Source organism: Saccopteryx leptura, chromosome 6, assembly GCF_036850995.1.
Source record: "Saccopteryx leptura isolate mSacLep1 chromosome 6, mSacLep1_pri_phased_curated, whole genome shotgun sequence".
Taxonomy (NCBI): domain Eukaryota; kingdom Metazoa; phylum Chordata; class Mammalia; order Chiroptera; family Emballonuridae; genus Saccopteryx; species Saccopteryx leptura.
The window spans coordinates 135,889,250-135,906,971 of NC_089508.1; the positions used below are offsets into that span (position 1 = coordinate 135,889,250).

The window sequence follows — 17,722 nt, forward strand, 5'->3', positions numbered from 1 at the left end:
ATAAAGACGATATGGTATATATATACATTGGAATGCTACTCAGCCATAAGAAATGATGACATATTTTCATTTACAACAACATGGATGGACTTTGAGAACATTACACTGAATGAAATAAGAAGATAAGAAAAAGTTATGAATTATATAATTTCACACATAGGTGGGATATAAAACTGAGACTCATGGATATAGATAAAGGTGAAATGGTTACAAGGGGGAGGGGGATGTGGGAGAGGGCATTGTTGGAGGGAAGTAAAAAGGGACAAATATACCATGATGGAAAATAATTTAATTTTGGGTAATGAGTACACAATATAATCAACAGTTCAAAAGCTATAGAAATGTTCACCTGAGACTTATGTACTCTTATAGATCAATGTAACCCACTTAAATTTAATATTCTAAATAAAATTTAAATTTTTTTCAACTCTCCTTTAAACTTATCCTACATAGGTGCATATGATTAGCTGTAAAAAAAACACAACAAACAAACCAAAAAAACAAACAAATGTTTAAGCTCTTTGATTGGCCTTATCACTCAATGGTATAGATTTAACTTTTTTCCTATCAAAGGGGTAGATGAATAATGATCTCTTTGAACACCTCATACAATCTATGGATATTCTCTCTAGAATTTGTTCATAATCAATGACAAACAAAACTGATCAATATCAGGCTAAGAAGGCTAATACCTACTTTGAATTTTGGCTCTGCCATTTACTAGCTGTATGATCTTTGGAAATTCACTGAACTTCTCAGTGCCTTGAGTTTCCTCATCTATAAATGGGGATAATAATAGAAGGTTTCCTAAGATGATTAAATAAATTTATTATTATTATTATTATTATTATTATTATTATTATTATTATTTATTAAATGAGAGGCAGGGAGCAGAAATACTCCCACATGCACTCTGACCAGAATCCACCTGGCAACCCTTCTACCAGGAGATGCTCTGCCCATCTGGGGTGGTTGCACCATTGCTTGGCAACTGAGCTATTTTAGCACCTGAGGTGAGGCCATGGAGCCATCCTCAGTGCCTGGGGCCAAGTTGCTTGAACAATTGAGCCATGGTTGTGGGAGGAGGAGAGAGAGAGAGAGAGAGAGAGAGAGAGAGAGAGAGAGAGATAGAGAAAGGAGGGGGAGAGGTGGAGAAGCAGATCTTCGCTTCTTCTATAAACCCTGACAGGGAATCAAATCCGAAACATCCACATGCTGGGTTGATGCTCTACTACTGAGCCAACCAGCCAAGGCCAAAGGAATTAATTATATAAAGTATTTAATACACTGCTTGACACAGTAAGCCCTGTATAAGCCCACTTAACATGTTATTAGCAGATTCCAGGAATTGCAGGTAACAAGATAAATTAGGTGTGACTCATTTCCTTGAGGAGCTCAAAGCTTCATGGGAAAGACAGATGTGTAAATAAAATACAACTTGGTAACTCTATGGTGGAGGTCTGTTCAAGGAGCACCAAGGAAGAAATACTTTTCTTCGAGGCCTGGGGTGGAGAGTGCCAAGGAGTGTTTTATTATACATGGGAGGGATTATTCTCGCTGAGGCTTGATGTATGAGTGGGAGTTGTTAGTTGGATTAGCAGGGGATGTAAATGTTAGCAGATATAAACAAAGACACAATTTATTCAGCTGTGTGAAAGCACGAGGAGTACTGGGGGACAGCAGCTACCAGAGTGGCCTTAAGCATAGAATCTTGGGTGGAAGGATCTAGGTTGGGAAGCTGAAGTAAATTACAGACACTGTGACCTGGTTTACTCAGTGTCCATATCCAACCACCTTCTTCCCTGCCCTCCTTACCAGAGTTAGGGAAGTGGAACACTAGGCTTTCCCATCCAGGTGAGGTCCTATGAGAGGTAACAGGACTTTTGCTAGGAAAGGCTTTTATAGAATAAAAATGCAAAGCCTTACAGGCAGAAGGCTTTTTTAGATTTCTTTTTCTTTTTTTTTTTTTTATATAATTTTATTTTTTTAATGGGGTGACATCAATAAATCAGGATACATATATTCAAAGATAACAAGTCCAGGTTATCTTGTCGTTCAATTATGTTGCATACCCACCACCCAAAGTCAGATTGTCCTCTGTCACCTTCTATCTTGTTTTCTTTGTGCCCCTCCCCACCCCCTTTCCCTCTCCCATTCCCCCCCTCCCCCCCGTAACCACCACACTCTTATCAATGTCTCTTAGTTTCACTATTATGTCCCACCTACGTATGGAATAATACAGTTCCTGGTTTTTTCTGATTTACTTATTTCGCTTCGTATCATGTTATCAAGATCCCACCATTTTGTTGTAAATGTTCCAATGTCATCATTTCTTATGGCTGAGTAGTATTCCATAGTGTATATGTGCCACATCTTCTTTATCCAGTCATCTATTGATGGGCTTCTTGGTTGTTTCCATGTCCTGGCCACTGTGAACAATGCTGCAATAAACATGGGGCTGCATGTGTCTTTACGTATCAATGTTTCTGAGTTTTTGGGATATATATCCAGTAGAGGGATTGCTGGGTCATAAGGTAGTTCTATTTTCAGTTTTTTGAGGAACCACCATACTTTCTTCCATAATGGTTGTACTACTTTACATTCCCACCAACAGTGTATGAGGGTTCCTTTTTCTCCACAGCCTCTCCAACATTTGCTGTTACCTGACTTGCTAATAACAGCTAATCGAACAGGTGTGAGGTGGTATCTCATTGCCGTTTTGATTTGCATTTCTCTAATAGCTAAAGAAGATGAGCATCTTTTCATATATCTATTGGCCATTTGTATTTCTTCCTGGGAGAAGTGTCTATTCATATCCTCTTCCCATTTTTTTATTGGATTGTTTGTTTGTTTGTTGTTGAGTTTTATGAGTTCTTTGTATATTTTGGATATTAGGCCCTTATCTGAGCTGCTGTTTGAAAATATCATTTCCCATTTAGTTGGCTTTCTGTTTATTTTGTTATCAGTTTCTCTTGCTGAGCAAAAACTTCTTAGTCTGATGTAGTCCCATTCATTAATTTTTGCCTTCACTTCTCTTGCCTGTGGAGTCAAATTCATAAAATGCTCTTTAAAACCCAGGTCCCTGAGTTGAGTACCTATGTCTTCTTCTATGTACTTAATTGTTTCAGGTCTTATGTTTAGATCTTTGATCCATTTTGAGTTAATTTTTGTACAGGGGGAGAGACTGTAGTCCAGTTTCATTCTTTTGCATGTGGCTTTCCAGTGTTCCCAGCACCATTTATTGAAGAGGCTTTCTTTTCTCCATTGTGTGTTGTTGGCCCCTTTATCAAAAATTATTTGACTATATATATGTGGTTTTATTTCTGGACTTTCTATTCTGTTACATTGGTCTGAGTGTCTATTTTTCTGCCAATACCATGCTGTTTTGATTGTCGTGGCCCTATAATAGAGTTTGAAGTCAGGTATTGAAATGCCCCCAGCTTCATTCTTTTTCTTTAGGATTGCTTTGGCTATTCGGGGTTTTTTATAGTTCCATATAAATCTGATGATTTTTAGCTCTATTTCTTTAAAAAATGTCATTGGAAGTTTGATGGAAATTGCATTAAATTTGTATATTGCTTTGGGTAATATAGCCATCTTGATTATATTTATTCTTCCTAGCCAAGAACAAGGTATATTCTTCCATCTAATTATATCTTTTTCGATTTCCCTTAACAATGGTTTATAGTTTTCATTATATAAGTCCTTTACATTCTTTGTTATGTTTATTCCTAAGTATTTTATTTTTTTTGTTGCAATCGTGAAGGGGATTATTCTTTTGAGTTCCTTCTCAGTTGTTTCATTGTTGGCATATAGAAAGGCTATTGACTTCTGTATGTTAATTTTGTATCCTGCGACCTTACTGTATTGGCTTATTGTTTCTAGTAGTCTTTTTGTGGATTCTTTGGGGTTTCGATGTATAGTATCATATCATCTGCAAAAAGTGATACCTTTACTTCTTCTTTTCCGATATGGATGCCTTTTATTTCTTTGTCTTGTCTGATTGCTCTGGCTAGAACCTCTAGTACCACATTAAATAAGAGTGGAGAGAGTGGACAACTCTGTCTTGTTCCTGATTTAAGGGGGAAAGCCTTCAGTTTAGTGCCATTTAATATGATGTTAGCTGATGGTTTATCATATATGGCCTTTATCATGTTGAGATATTTTCCTTCTATACCCATTTTGTTGAGAGTCTTAAACATAAAATTGTGTTGTATTTTATCGAAAGCCTTTTCTGCGTCTATTGATAAGATCATGTGGTTTTTGTTCTTTGTTTTGTTGATATGGTGTATTACATTAACCGTTTTACGTATGTTGAACCATCCTTGAGATTCTGGGATGAATCCCACTTGATCATGATGTATTATTTTTTTAATATGTTGTTGTATTCGATTTGCTAGTATTTTGTTTAGTATTTTAGCATCTGTATTCATTAGAGATATTGGTCTGTAGTTTTCTTTTTTTGTGCCATCCTTGCCTGGTTTTGGTATGAGGGTTATGTTGGCTTCGTAAAATGTGTTTGGAAGTATTGCTTCTTCTTCAATTTTTTGGAAGACTTTGAGTAGAATAGGAACCAAGTCTTCTTTGAATGTTTGATAAAATTCGCTGGTATAGCCATCAGGGCCTGGACTTTTATTTTTGGGGAGGTTTTTAATGTTTTTTTCTATTTCTTCTCTACTGATAGGTCTGTTTAGGCTTTCTGCTTCTTCTTGACTCAGTTTAGGAAGGTTGTATTTTTCTAGGAATTTATCCATTTCTTCTAGGTTGTTGAATTTAGTAGCATAAAGTTTTTCATAGTATTCTACAATAATTCTTTGTATATCTACGGTGTCCGTGGTGATTTCTCCTCTTTCATTTTGGATTTTGTTTATATGAGTTCTTTCTCTTTTTTCCTTGGTATGTCTTGCCAAGGGTTTGTCAATTTTGTTGATCTTTTCAAAGAACCAGCTCCTTGTTCTATTAATTTTTTCTATAGTTTTTCTGTTCTCTAATTCATTTATTTCTGCTCTGATTTTTATTATCTCCTTTCTTCGGCTGGTTTTGGGTTGTCTTTGTTCTTCTTTTTCTAGTTCCTTAAGATGGGAAGTTAAGTGGTTCACTTGGGCTCTCTCTTGTTTGTTCATATATGCCTGAAGTGATATGAACTTCCCTCTTATCACTGCTTTTGCTGCATCCCATAGATTCTGATATGTCGTATTGTCATTTTCATTAGTCTGTATATATCTTTTGATCTCTGCACTTATTTCTTCTTTGACCCATTCATTTTTTAAAAGTATGTTGTTTAGTTTCCACATTTTTGTGGGATTTTTTTCCTCTTTTTTGCAGTTGAATTCTAGTTTCAAGGCTTTATGATCAGAAAATATGCTTGGTACAACTTCAATTTTTCTGAATTTGCTGATGTTGTTTTTGTGGCCCAACATATGGTAAATTCTTGAGAATGATCCATGTACACTGGAGAAAAATGTATACTCAGTCACTTTGGGATGAAATGTCCTGTAGATGTCTATCATATCCAGGTGCTCTAGTGTTTTGTTTAAGGCCACTATGTCTTTGTTGATTCTCTGTTTGGATGACCGATCTAGAGCCGTCAGCGGTGTATTGAGGTCTCCAAGTATGATTGTGTTTTTGTCAGTTTTTGTTTTAAGATCAATAAGTAGCTGTCTTATATATTTTGGTGCTCCTTGGTTTGGTGCATATATATTAAGAATTGTTATGTCTTCTTGATTCAGTGTCCCCTTAGCCATTATGAAATGGCCATTTTTGTCTCTGAGTACTTTTCCTGTCTTGTAGTCAGCATTATCCGATATGAGTATTGCTACACCTGCTTTTTTTTAGATGTTATTTGCTTGGAGTATTGTTTTCCAGCCTTTCACTTTGAATTTGTTTTTATCCTTGTTACTTAGATGAGTTTCCTGTAGGCAGCATACAGTTGGATTTTCTTTTTTAATCCATTCTGCTACTCTGTGCCTTTTTATTGGTGAGTTTAATCCGTTTACATTTAGTGTAATTATTGATACTTGTGAGTTCCCTATTGCCGTTTTATATCTTGCTTTCTGTTAGTTTTGTGTCTTGTTTGATCCTTCTCTTTTGTTTTTCTATCTTTTGTTTTTATTTGGTTGTATTCCATACATCTTTCCTCTGTTGCTATCTTTTTTATCTCATGTGCTTCTGTGGTGGTTTTTTCAATGGTGGTTACCTTTGAGTAATGAAAAGGGTCCCTACCCTGTTCATTGTAGCAAACTATTTTGTGAGTACTTTTGCACTCCATCGTCCTTTGCTACTGTTAATCTCCATCTTCTCCCCCTCTTTCTTTTTGTTGTTGTCACAGTTTTAATTTGGTTTTATTGTGTTCTTCTTGGAGCTTTTACTTGTGGCTCTGTTTGTTTTTGTTCTTTGTATCTGATTGGAGAACCCCCTTTAATAATTCCTGGAGTGGGGGTTTTCTGATGATAAATTCCCTCATCTTTTCTGTATCTGTGAATGTTTTTATTTCTCCTTCATATTTGAAGGATAGCTTTGATGGGTATAGTATTCATGGCTGAAAGTTCCTCTCTTTCAGGACTTTAAATATTGGGGTCCACTCTCTTCTAGCTTGTAGAGTTTCTGCTGAGAAATCTGATGATAATCTAATGGGCCTTCCTTTATATGTTGTATTCTTCTTTTCCCTGGCTGCCTTGAGAATTTTTTCTTTGCTGTTGGTTTGTGTCAATTTCATTATGATATGCCTTGGAGTAGGTTTGTTGGGGTTAAGAAAACTTGGAGTTCTGTTTGCTTCTTGAACTTGAGGCTTTAGTTCTTTCCACAGGCTTGGGAAGTTCTCATCTATTATTTGTTTGAGTATGTTCTCCATTCCATTTTCTCTCTCTTCTCCCTCTGATATACCTATTATTCTTATGTTATTCTTTTTGATGGAGTCAGATAATTCTTGTAGGGCTATCTCATTTTTTTTAATTTTTGAGTCTCTTTCTTCTTCTCTCTGTTGTGCCTCAAGTTGCTTGTCTTCTATTTCACTAATCCTCTCTTCTATCTGACCTGTTCTATTAGCTAAGCTTGTTACTTCGTTTTTCAGCTCGTGAATTGAGTTTTTCATCTCTGTTTGATTTGTTTTTATAGTTTCATTTTCCTTGGACATATATTCTTTGTGTTCATTGAGTTGTTTTCTGAGCTCCCTAAATTGCCTTTCTGTGTTTTCTTGTATATCTCGGAGGATTTTTAGGATTTCTATCTTGAATTCTCTGTCATTTAGCTCCAAGGTTTCCAATATATTAAATTTTTTCTCCATAGATTTTTCCTCATCTAGCTGTGTTACCTCTCTTTCTTTTGTATCCATGATATTCGATTTTCTCTTCCTTAATGGCATCTGAGGGTGGTTTTGTTGATAGTATTAATGAGATTTAATAAAGAATAAAAAGTTTAAAAAAATAATAAAAAAAAATCGAAAAGAGTTGTTTTTTTAAAAAAAAAATTAATAATGAAATAAAGAAAAATAAAATAAAATAAAAATTTAAAAAAAAAAAAAAAAGAAAAGAAAATTATTCCCCCCCTCCTTTTTTCCTCTCCTCTCCTCTCCCCTCTTTCTTGATAAAATCTTGTGGTGGACTGTGAATTATAACAAACAATGCCTGTGATGGAGGGCCTGAATTGGGGAAAAGTAATAAAGGGGCAAAAAAAAAAAAAAAAAGAAAGAAAAAAGAAAAAAAGAGCGTATGGACCCACAAAAAGCAAATAAGGAAAAAATTTGGGTCAAGAATAAAATGATTTGCTTTTAGGTGTTGGTTGTCTAAGAGTTATGATGAGAGGATTAAGAGGAAAACGGAAAAATGGGGGGACAAATTAAAAAATTACTATTGTATTTAGTGGAACAAGAAGTAGATAATATGGAGAGCCAGGGATGGGAGCACTGCTAGTGAGTTAAAAAGGTGAAGTAAAAACCCCCCAAAATGCCACAAACATAAGTTTGAGTCCCAGATAAGATAATTTGTTTGTTATTGAGTTTTGAATGAGAGGAGATGTAAAGGAAAAAGGAAGAAACTAATATAGAGGGAGAAAAGAAAGAGAGAGAGAGAAAAAAAGAGGGAACCACTAAAAGAAGAAAAAAGAAAGGAGAGAGAGAGAGAGAGAGAGTTAAGGGTTTTGGAGTGCAACCCTCATAGAGAGAAAGGAAGAGAAGAGAAAAGATAATGGGAGATGTAACACTTATGGGTAGTGTAGTTCAAGGAGAGGAGAGAGTAAGACCGGTAGAGAGTTAATCGGCCAAATTGGAGGAGGAAATAAAAAAAGTATCAAGAATGAAGATAAGAGAAACAAACGAACAAATATAATAAAATGGGATAGGTTATAAAGTCTGCAGATTATTCTTGATTTTGAGAGGTTATCTTCTTGCTTTTTCTTTTCTCTCCCTCTTCCTGGTCAGTGACTCTGTACCCCGGGTTTTGCCCCTTTGCCACGCTCAGGTGGAGGTTTGCAGTTGATAAGTCTCTATGGCAATGTCATGTATTGTGCTTTAGTCTCGTTGGCAGTCGAGGCTATTAGCATTTATAGGCTCCGACAGTGAGAGAGTCCGTGTTCCTGGAGCCTTTCTCCTAGTCTTTCCTTCCTCAATTAGTAGCCTGATAATCCAGCTATGGGGTTGCTGCTGCCTCTGCCTGGATAGTAAGAGGCTCAAAGAGCTGGCAACTCCCCACTCTATTTCCACTCAGCACAGGGCTCTGGGTAAGGCTCAGTCAGTCAGAGCTGCTAGCATAATCAGGCGGGCTTTCCACCCACTCACAGACCTCTGGCTCTGTCACTCTGTCCGGTAACACAAGCGGGTGCCCACTTCCGGGGCGCTTGGAGGAAACTCTCACTCACTGGCTGCGCGCGCAGACCAGGATATCCGGCCAGCAGTCTCACGCTCTGAGTGAAACCCCCCGACCGCAGGGAAAAGTTGCAGCGTTGGAATTGAGTCTCGCTCTGTCCCCGTGCGCGGCTTTTGCAAGGCGCTGGGGCGGCCCGAGATTCCGCTTTGGCCCACACAAAGGCCCCTGACTCTGCTCCTCTGTGCGATAACACGGGCGCGCACTGCCGAGGCACTCGGAGGAATCGCTCACTCCTTATTGCGCGCGCAAACCAGGATATGAGGCCGGCCGCTTTCCCTCTGAGTGAAACACCCTCGGCAAGGAAAATCTCCACCATTGGAATTAGTTCTCACTCCCTCCCGTGCGTGGCTTTCCCAGGGCACTGGGGCTGCCCAGAGACTCTGCCCTCGGCCCACTGAAAGGCCTCTGACCCTGCCTCTCCGTGGGGCAACACGGGCACTGACTCCCGGGGCCTAGGAAGAAATCTCTCGCCCACTAACTGCGCACCAACCAGGAGACCGGGTAAAATGGCCATGCCGCTTGTCTTTCTTTCTTTGGGTTTGGCGCGAGTGTTAGCTTGTATTGCCCGGGTTGCCACAGGATCAGATTTTCCTCGGCTTGGATCTCCGTGCCACAGCCTGGTTCGGCCGTTTGTATTCACCCCCTTTGCCCGCCTCAGTTTCTATATTCACAGTTACCAGAGAAAGCCGCCCTGTTTAGGTTAGTGAGGAAGGCGGAGCATTTCTTACTCCCTATTTCCTTCGGGGTTTGGTTATATATTTAGCCAATTTTTCACTCAATCATACCTTTGGGTGTATTGCGAAGCATCTGGAAGCTCCAAGTATAGGTTTTTCTGTTTCTGGTTGAAGATCTTGTTGAGTTTTGGGGGAGATTTATCGGTATCGCTTCCTACCCCGCCATTACTCTGATGTCATCTCAGATTTTGTTTTCTTAATGCCTGGAACTTAGGTTTGAGGCATTATGGCAGAAAGATGACAGCCATCTGTTACTGTGTATTAGGAAGACTCAGAGAGCATGGGTCCTTGGTGGCTGCACTCAGCAGCTCCATTGCTTGACCCAACCCCTTCTGAATTTCTTGTTTGTGAGAAACATCACAGTTGGCCAGAATTCCTCTATGGCAGAGCCAAATGCGTCCCCAACTGACACAAGTGGAGAGCAATGCCAGGTCACAGAAATCACTGAGCACTCTGCACAGGAGTCACAACTTCCACATTTGGACACTGGGCACTGTACTATAATTTAGTAGCTGAAATAATAGCTTTGTAATCACACAAACCTTGGTTAAAATCATAGCTTAGCCAGTTCTCTCTGTTTAACTTGAGAAATCTGAACCAGATCAGGGAGTCATGTGATGAAACTTATTTAGAACACCAACTTTAACCATAGCAATCTGGATAGAATAGAGGAGGTAAAAAACATTCTGATGGTACAGAATTTTACAATTGTTTTCTGAGACAAAATAACTTTTTGACTAACTACCTTAGAACAAGTTGCTCTAAATAATTCTTCATAAGAGACAAGCCTTTTTATTTCATGTACTATAAATTCCGGTGCCATCTTGTATTATCCTCAATTATGCAGTGAGTAGTACAGAAATAATTGGTGAGAATAGCCAGGACTGAAGGTACAAATAATTTATGATTTACTATTTCATGCTAATGGTATTATCTGTGCTTTAGAATCCATTGGTAACCAAGACAGACAAGGAAGTTTCCCCCATTGACCAAGATGACTGCAGGGGGATATCCTGACAATAAATGTTCCAAAAGCTAGAAACATGAATGGAAAAGGTCCAAACCTCCAAAAGCTAGAAAGACGAATAGATAGTGCCCCAGGCCTCCCAAACATAGCAAGATAATGGGATATGAAAAAAACCCCACAACCCTCCCCTCCTGATCCTTATAAGAACCATGGGCTTTAAAGTGGAAGGCAATGAATGGTTTTTGAGACAGGAGTTCACCATTCTCCCAGGTTAAGCACCTAAATAAACCTCACCTTTTGCACCAGCACCTGTCATAATTTTGACCTTTGTTGCAGCAGGCAGTGTTGTTTGGCTATAGTAGGAAATTTAAGTATAACTGCATTTCCCTTATATACACTTAAAAGCTCTAATATTGCTTCTTCTGGGTCAGGGTTAATAAAACCTAGGAAGTAGAGTATAATTTGAGACAATAAAAAACTGTTGATTCCAAATATTTAATTAAGGATGCTTGAAGGTTCTATATCAGATAATATGCTTTGAAGAAGAAAGGGAGGAATCCTATCCAAAGCAAATGTCTTCAGTAGAAGTAGTACGTTTCCATCAGTAACAGCCTAATCAAGAAAACCTGAGGCTCAGATTCAAGACATCTGACTTCTCAAAGTTACTCAACTAGTAATTGGCCAATCTGGGATCTGAGCCAAGGTTTGCATGACTACAAAGCAGCATGTTTACTACATTAGACTGTTACCATGCTCATATCCTAAGCCTCCCTTCTCCCTGACCCTCACAGTTTGCAGGTTATATATTCAAGCTAAAGCAAATCAACTAAGCAGCCAAATATGTTATGACAACTTTCTGCTAGTTTTCAAGAACAGGACTTATTCACTGTGAGGCTGAGACTGACATGTGGCTTCCTTGAGAAGCATTCTAGCTCTTGGTTGTGGAGGAGACACATTTAGGAGTGGAGAAGGGTCTTCATTTGATAAAGCAAACTACAGTGATACCTCGGTTCTCGAACGCCTTGACTTTCGACCAAATCGGTATTCGACCAGGAAATTCGAGAAAATTTTGTCTTGGAATCCGAACAAATATTTGGAACTCGAACGTCCGAGATTAGCCGAGTTGAGCCGAAAGGCGTTCATTCGGCCGAGCGCGCCTTGCCTGCGTCATCAGTGTGAGTCACGCTTTGTCACGCTTTGTGGAGAGAGAGAATCACGTTTTTGTGGAGAGAGTCATGCTTTGTGGTGAGAGTCACGCTTTGTGGTGAGACTCACGCTTTGTGGTGAGACTCATGCTTTGTGGAGAGACTCACGCTTTGTGCACGCTTTGTACACTGAATTTAACCCTTAGACATGGGTCCAAAGGAAGCCAGAAGTGGTAATGCAGACAAAGGTAAGCGGAAAGCTGTGAGAACAACGATTGAGCTGAAAAAAGAAATCATTGCCAAATATGAACAGGGCACACGTGTTTCAGATCTGTCTGCTGAGTATGGCATGCCAAGATCTACTATCTCAACTTTCCTTAAGAATAAAGCTGTTATAAAGGCTGCCAATGTTGCCAAAGGTGTTACATTGTTAACAAAGCAAAGGCCTCAGATAATGGAGGAAATGGAGAAGCTGCTTCTTATTTTCATTAAAGAAAAAGAGTTAGCAGGTGACAGCATCAATGAAGTCGTTATTTGTGAGAAAGCACCAGTAAATAGGCATATTTTTGGGGCTTGGAACAAATTAATCCAGTTTCCATTATTTCCTATGGGTTTCATTGTTTCGGTTCTCGAACAATTTGGTTCTCGACCGTTCTCCCGGAAAGAATTATGTTCGAGAACCGAGGTATCACTGTATTCAATACTCTAGCAAGTTGCCTAGTACTGTGCAAAACCAGGAAGATGGAATGAACAATTAAGCTTCCTGTCTATTTAAGTCAAATAATATGTGATGACAGGGTTATTCTAGGCTTATTGATTTACTTGTCTAAGAACCTGGCAGGTTTAGCATCTCTGGCAGTAGTTCAGAGAGACACATTTAAAATTTGGCATACTTGCTTACGGACCACATGCATAATGAGTGTGAGAATTTTCAAAACACTTCTTTCTCCTACACAAAGGCAGAGGGAGAAGCTGTTCTGCTTTCAGATGCAGGTTTAGAATAAAATTAAGAGAATACTATTCAGCTATTGAGTGTAGCTGCAATGAATAGTTTCCTGGTACTGCCTTGAAGGACTATATCAAGAAGCCTAAAGGTTGCCACCCATAGAGAATATGGCTCTCTTTAAAGACCAAGAGAGCCATAAATTTAGCAGCAGAGTTTGGGACTCTGAGAAAGGAGGAAACAGAAAAGGAGATGTTTCATGTTCATTCATTTCATTTGGTCACTTAGGCTGCTTTCCAGGGCCCATGGCACTCACCTCAGCCTGCCAGATGGGGTTCACGGTGTTGTCTATGATCTTAGATCTTCTCTCCTGTCCATGATGAGGGAGGGCAGGGAAGATGCTGTGCTTCCCAGGCTGAATGGAAATCTTCAAGTAAGGATCTGGGTTGAAAAACATCCCTTTCTTCAACCCCATGGCCTGGAAATCTATAAAATAAATAATATTGTGCTTTAGTAAGGTTGAAGATCATATCAGGCCTTTTATAAGGAGAAGTATCTACCTAAAATATTAAAAAATCCTTTATTCTTTAGACTATTCCCACCTCACTACAAATATGGGCTGATATGTCTAAAGAACCCAGTATGTGAAACATTTACTGGCATGTATTAAATAACTTTGGTGAGAAATTCTTATAATAAATCTATATAATATAACTGGTATTGTGGTCACTATGCTTTTCTTTTTTTCTTTCTTTTTTTTTTTTGAAGCTGGAAACGGGGAGAGACAGTCAGACAAACTCCCGCATGCGCCCGACCGGGATCCACCCGGCACGCTCACCAGGGGCGACGCTCTGCCCACCAGGGGGCGATGCTCTGCCCCTCCAGGGCGTCACTCTGTTGCGACCAGAGCCACTCTAGCGCCTGGGGCAGAGGCCAAGGAGCCATCCCCAGCGCCCAGGCCATCTTTGCTCCAATGGAGCCTCTGCTGTGGGAGGGGAAGAGAGAGACAGAGAGGAAGGAGAGGGGGAGGGGTGGAGAAGCAGATGGGCGCTTCTCCTGTGTGCCCTGGCTGGGAATCAAACCCGGGACTTCTGCACACCAGGCCGACGCTCTACCACTGAGCCAACCAGCCAGGGCCTCACTATGCTTTTTAAAGACAGGACCATTGGCACTTACTGGGCTGGACTTAAGTAGTCTTTGGACAGGCTAAGATAATGGGGTTGGATGAGGGTCTGAAGTCCATCTTGGGTGGACACTGAGCAACTCTGAAAATATGATGGGTATAGGTGAAAATTCTGCTAAGCGGAGATATAAAAAAACAAGGTTGTAATCAAACAATAAATATGGTCTTCAATATGGTCTTCATTAAATAATAGAGAACGAGAAAAAATAAAGAAAAAGAAGAGGGCTAAAAGAGCACAAAGCACAGATAGTGGAAGAATGAAAAACAGAAACCACGGCCTCTATGGAAGCAAGTGCATATCAGTAAAGAGAGTTTTGAATAACCATGCTGACAGGGAAGACAAGGCTTTGAAAACTGAACTGTTCCATTTAAAGAAATTGTCTGATCTTTACAATTTCATGCTAGAGACAGAGAGAGAGGGAGGCAGAGAACAAAATCATTTGTAATAATGGTTTGTAATTATAATTATTCTGTAATAATTTAAAATCATTTTATATTTATTGGAAATATATTTATAATATCAAAAACATAAAAATTTCTATTATTGAAGTATCTTCACCTCAAAATGATTCCTATCCATAAATAAATAAATGAAAGAAACTGAGGTAAAGGTACACATTGGATTTATTTCCAATTATAGTGTAAGTTGTGAGGAGTTTGAGTAATTTTTTAAAATTTTTTTTAGAAAATGAAATTTAAGAGGGTGACATTGATTAATAAGAATACATAGATTTTAGATAAACATTTTTATAGCATTTGAATGTTGATTATGTTGTATACCTATCACCTAAAGTCAAATAATTTTCTGTCACTGTATAGCTGTCTCTTTTTACTCCCTTCCCCCAAACCTTTGTTATTGATGAAAAAGTACAGATGTTTCATATAAATTCACTTAGTTATTTTGAGTTGATTCACAGTTATTTTCATAATAAAAATAATCTTTCATATATTTCATAATCTTTCATAGATTATCGTGAGGTGAAAAAAGGAGAGTACAAAAATCATCACAGAAATTTGCAAAATGAAACCAAAGAAATATGTGCAGAAAAGAGAACATAGCAGCCTGGGACTTTTTTCTTTAGAAAGGCCTATTTAGAAGTTTGGCTCTTAGCTAGTATTTGGGAATTTGGATCTCTGGAGGGCTCTCAAACCTCAGAACTGATAAGAGCGCCTCATTGTGCCTAAACAGTGTGTGTGAAATATATGGTTAATGCTAAACACCTCTTTTCCTTCTGGAAGGCTAGAATTTTGGTATGTGTTAAGCAGAGGTGCCTATGTGACCAGACCCCAATAAAAACCTTGGCACTGAGTCTGTAATAAGATTATCTGGTGAACAACATTTTATATGTATTGCCACAACTTGTTGCTGGGGAAATTAAGTGCATTTTGTGTCACTGCACTGGGAGAGAATACATGGAAACTTGACACTGATTTCCTCCAGATTTCACCACAGGCACTGTTTCTCTTTGGTTATTTTGCTTTGTATCCTTTCAATGAAATAAATCAATGCAATAAATGATGATATCATCAAATCATTAAATCATCAAATCTTGGGGGGTGTTGCGACCCCTGTCCCAAAATGTGACAGACATACAGATCTATTCATCATAAATAATATAACTACCATCACCTCTATCAGGTCCACCACTACTGCCTACCATGTATTGAATAGTCACTAAATTCTGGGACCTATTCTATGACATTACAATACATTATCTCATTTAATTTTAACCATAAACTCTATAAGTAATTATAAGTAATATAAGGCAGGTATTATATTACTAATTTGAGGAAGAGAAAATTGAGGCTTATGAGTTAAGTGACTTGATAAGGTTGTAAGACCTGGCCAATATCAGAAATGAAATTGGAACCTGTCTCTTTGATTCCCAAGTCTGTGCAGTTAACCAATATGTTATATGCCCATTAAATAAAAATGCCAATTTTAGCATAGGTTAAATTCTGAAGTATATATGGCTTTTGTTTAATGATCACTGAATTTTTTACCTTCATTATTTTATTTCTCCCTGAATAAGCTTAAAAAATATTTTTATTATTAAGTGAGAGGTGGGGAGGCAGAGACAGACTCCCACATGTGCCTCAACCAGGATCCACCCAGCAAGCTTCCTACAGGGCAATGCTGTGCCCATCTGAGGCTGCTGCTCCATTGCTCAGCAACTGGGAACCTAAAGCAAGGCCATGGAGTCATCCTCAATACCCAGGGCCAACTCACTTCAATTGAGCCAGGGCTGCAGGAGAGGAGGAAGAGAGAGAGAGAGAGAAGGGGGTGGGGTGGAGAAGCAAATGGTTGCTTCTCCTGTGTGCCCTGACCCAGAACAAACCTGGGACTTCCACAAGCCGGGCCGACACTCTACTACTGAGACAATCGGCCAGGGCCCCCAAAATTTTTTTCTTCCCTTTTTAAAAATTAAATTTATTGGGGTGACATTGGGTAATAAAATTATATTGTTTAGTGAAGGCAAAAATTAATGAATGGGACTACATCAGACTAAGAAGTTTTTGGTCAGCAAGAGAAACTGATAACAAAATAAACAGAAAGCCAACTAAATGGGAAATGATATTTTCAAACAACAGCTCAGATAAGGGCCTAATATCCAAAATATACAAAGAACTCATAAAACTCAACAACAAACAAACAAACAATCCAATAAAAAAATGGGAAGAGGATATGAATAGACACTTCTCCCAGGAAGAAATACAAATGGCCAACAGATATATGAAAAGATGCTCATCTTCTTTAGCTATTAGAGAAATGCAAATCAAAATGGCAATGAGATACCACCTCACACCCGTTCGATTAGCTGTTATTAGCAAGACAGGTAATAGCAAATGTTGGAGAGGCTGTGGAGAAAAAGGAACCCTCATACACTGTTGGTGGGAATGTAAAGTAGTACAACCATTATGGAAGAAAGTATGGTGGTTCCTCAAAAAACTGAAAATAGAACTACCTTATGACCCAGCAATCCCTCTATTGGGTATATACCCCCAAAACTCAGAAACATTGATACGTAAAGACACATGCAGCCCCATGTTTATTGCAGCATTGTTCACAGTGGCCAGGACATGGAAACAACCAAAAAGCCCATCAATAGATGACTGGATAAAGAAGATGTGGCACATATACACTATGGAATACTACTCAGCCATAAGAAATGATGACATCGGAACATTTACAGCAAAATGGTGGGATCTTGATAACATGATACGAAGTGAAATAAGTAAATCAGAAAAAACCAGGAACTGTATTATTCCATACGTAGGTGGGACATAATAGTGAAACTAAGAGACATTGATAAGAGTGTGGTGGTTATGGGGGGGGAGGGGGGAATGGGAGAGGGAAAGGGGGTGGGGAGGGGAACAAAGAAAACAAGATAGAAGGTGACAGAGGACAATCTGACTTTGGGTGGTGGGTATGCAACATAATTGAACGACAAGATAACCTGGACTTGTTATCTTTGAATATATGTATCCTGATTTATTGATGTCACCCCATTAAAAAAATAAAATTATTATAAAAAAAAATTATATTGTTTCACGTGTAGGATTCTATAATACATGATATGTATATTGCATTTTGTGCCTACTATACAAAGTCAGACCACCTCTCACCATATATTTGACCCCCCACTACCCTTCACTATCTTTCTACCCCTCCCCCTTTCCCTTTGGTAACCACCATACTGTTGTCTGTGTATATGAGTATTTGTTTGTTTGTCTTATTTGTTCATTTATTGCTTTTGGTTTTACATCACACTTTTGAGTGAAATCATATGGTTCTTGGGTTTTTCTGTCTGATATTTTGCTTAGCATGATATTCCCAAGATCCATCCATGTTGTTGTAAATAGTAGTATTACATCTTTTATTATGGCTGAG

The 17,722-nt window shown here is 38.6% G+C and overlaps 1 protein-coding gene across 2 annotated transcripts in view; it reads right to left on the reverse strand.

Moving 5' to 3' along the window:
- HECW1 (HECT, C2 and WW domain containing E3 ubiquitin protein ligase 1) overlaps window positions 1-17,722 on the reverse strand; it is a 512,769-nt gene that overhangs the window by 241,088 nt on the left and 253,959 nt on the right. For both annotated transcript variants that reach the window (XM_066342679.1, XM_066342680.1), the window contains one exon: window positions 12,964-13,133. In XM_066342679.1, coding sequence (XP_066198776.1) covers window positions 12,964-13,133 — 170 coding nt within the window. The remainder of the gene's footprint in view (window positions 1-12,963; window positions 13,134-17,722) is intronic.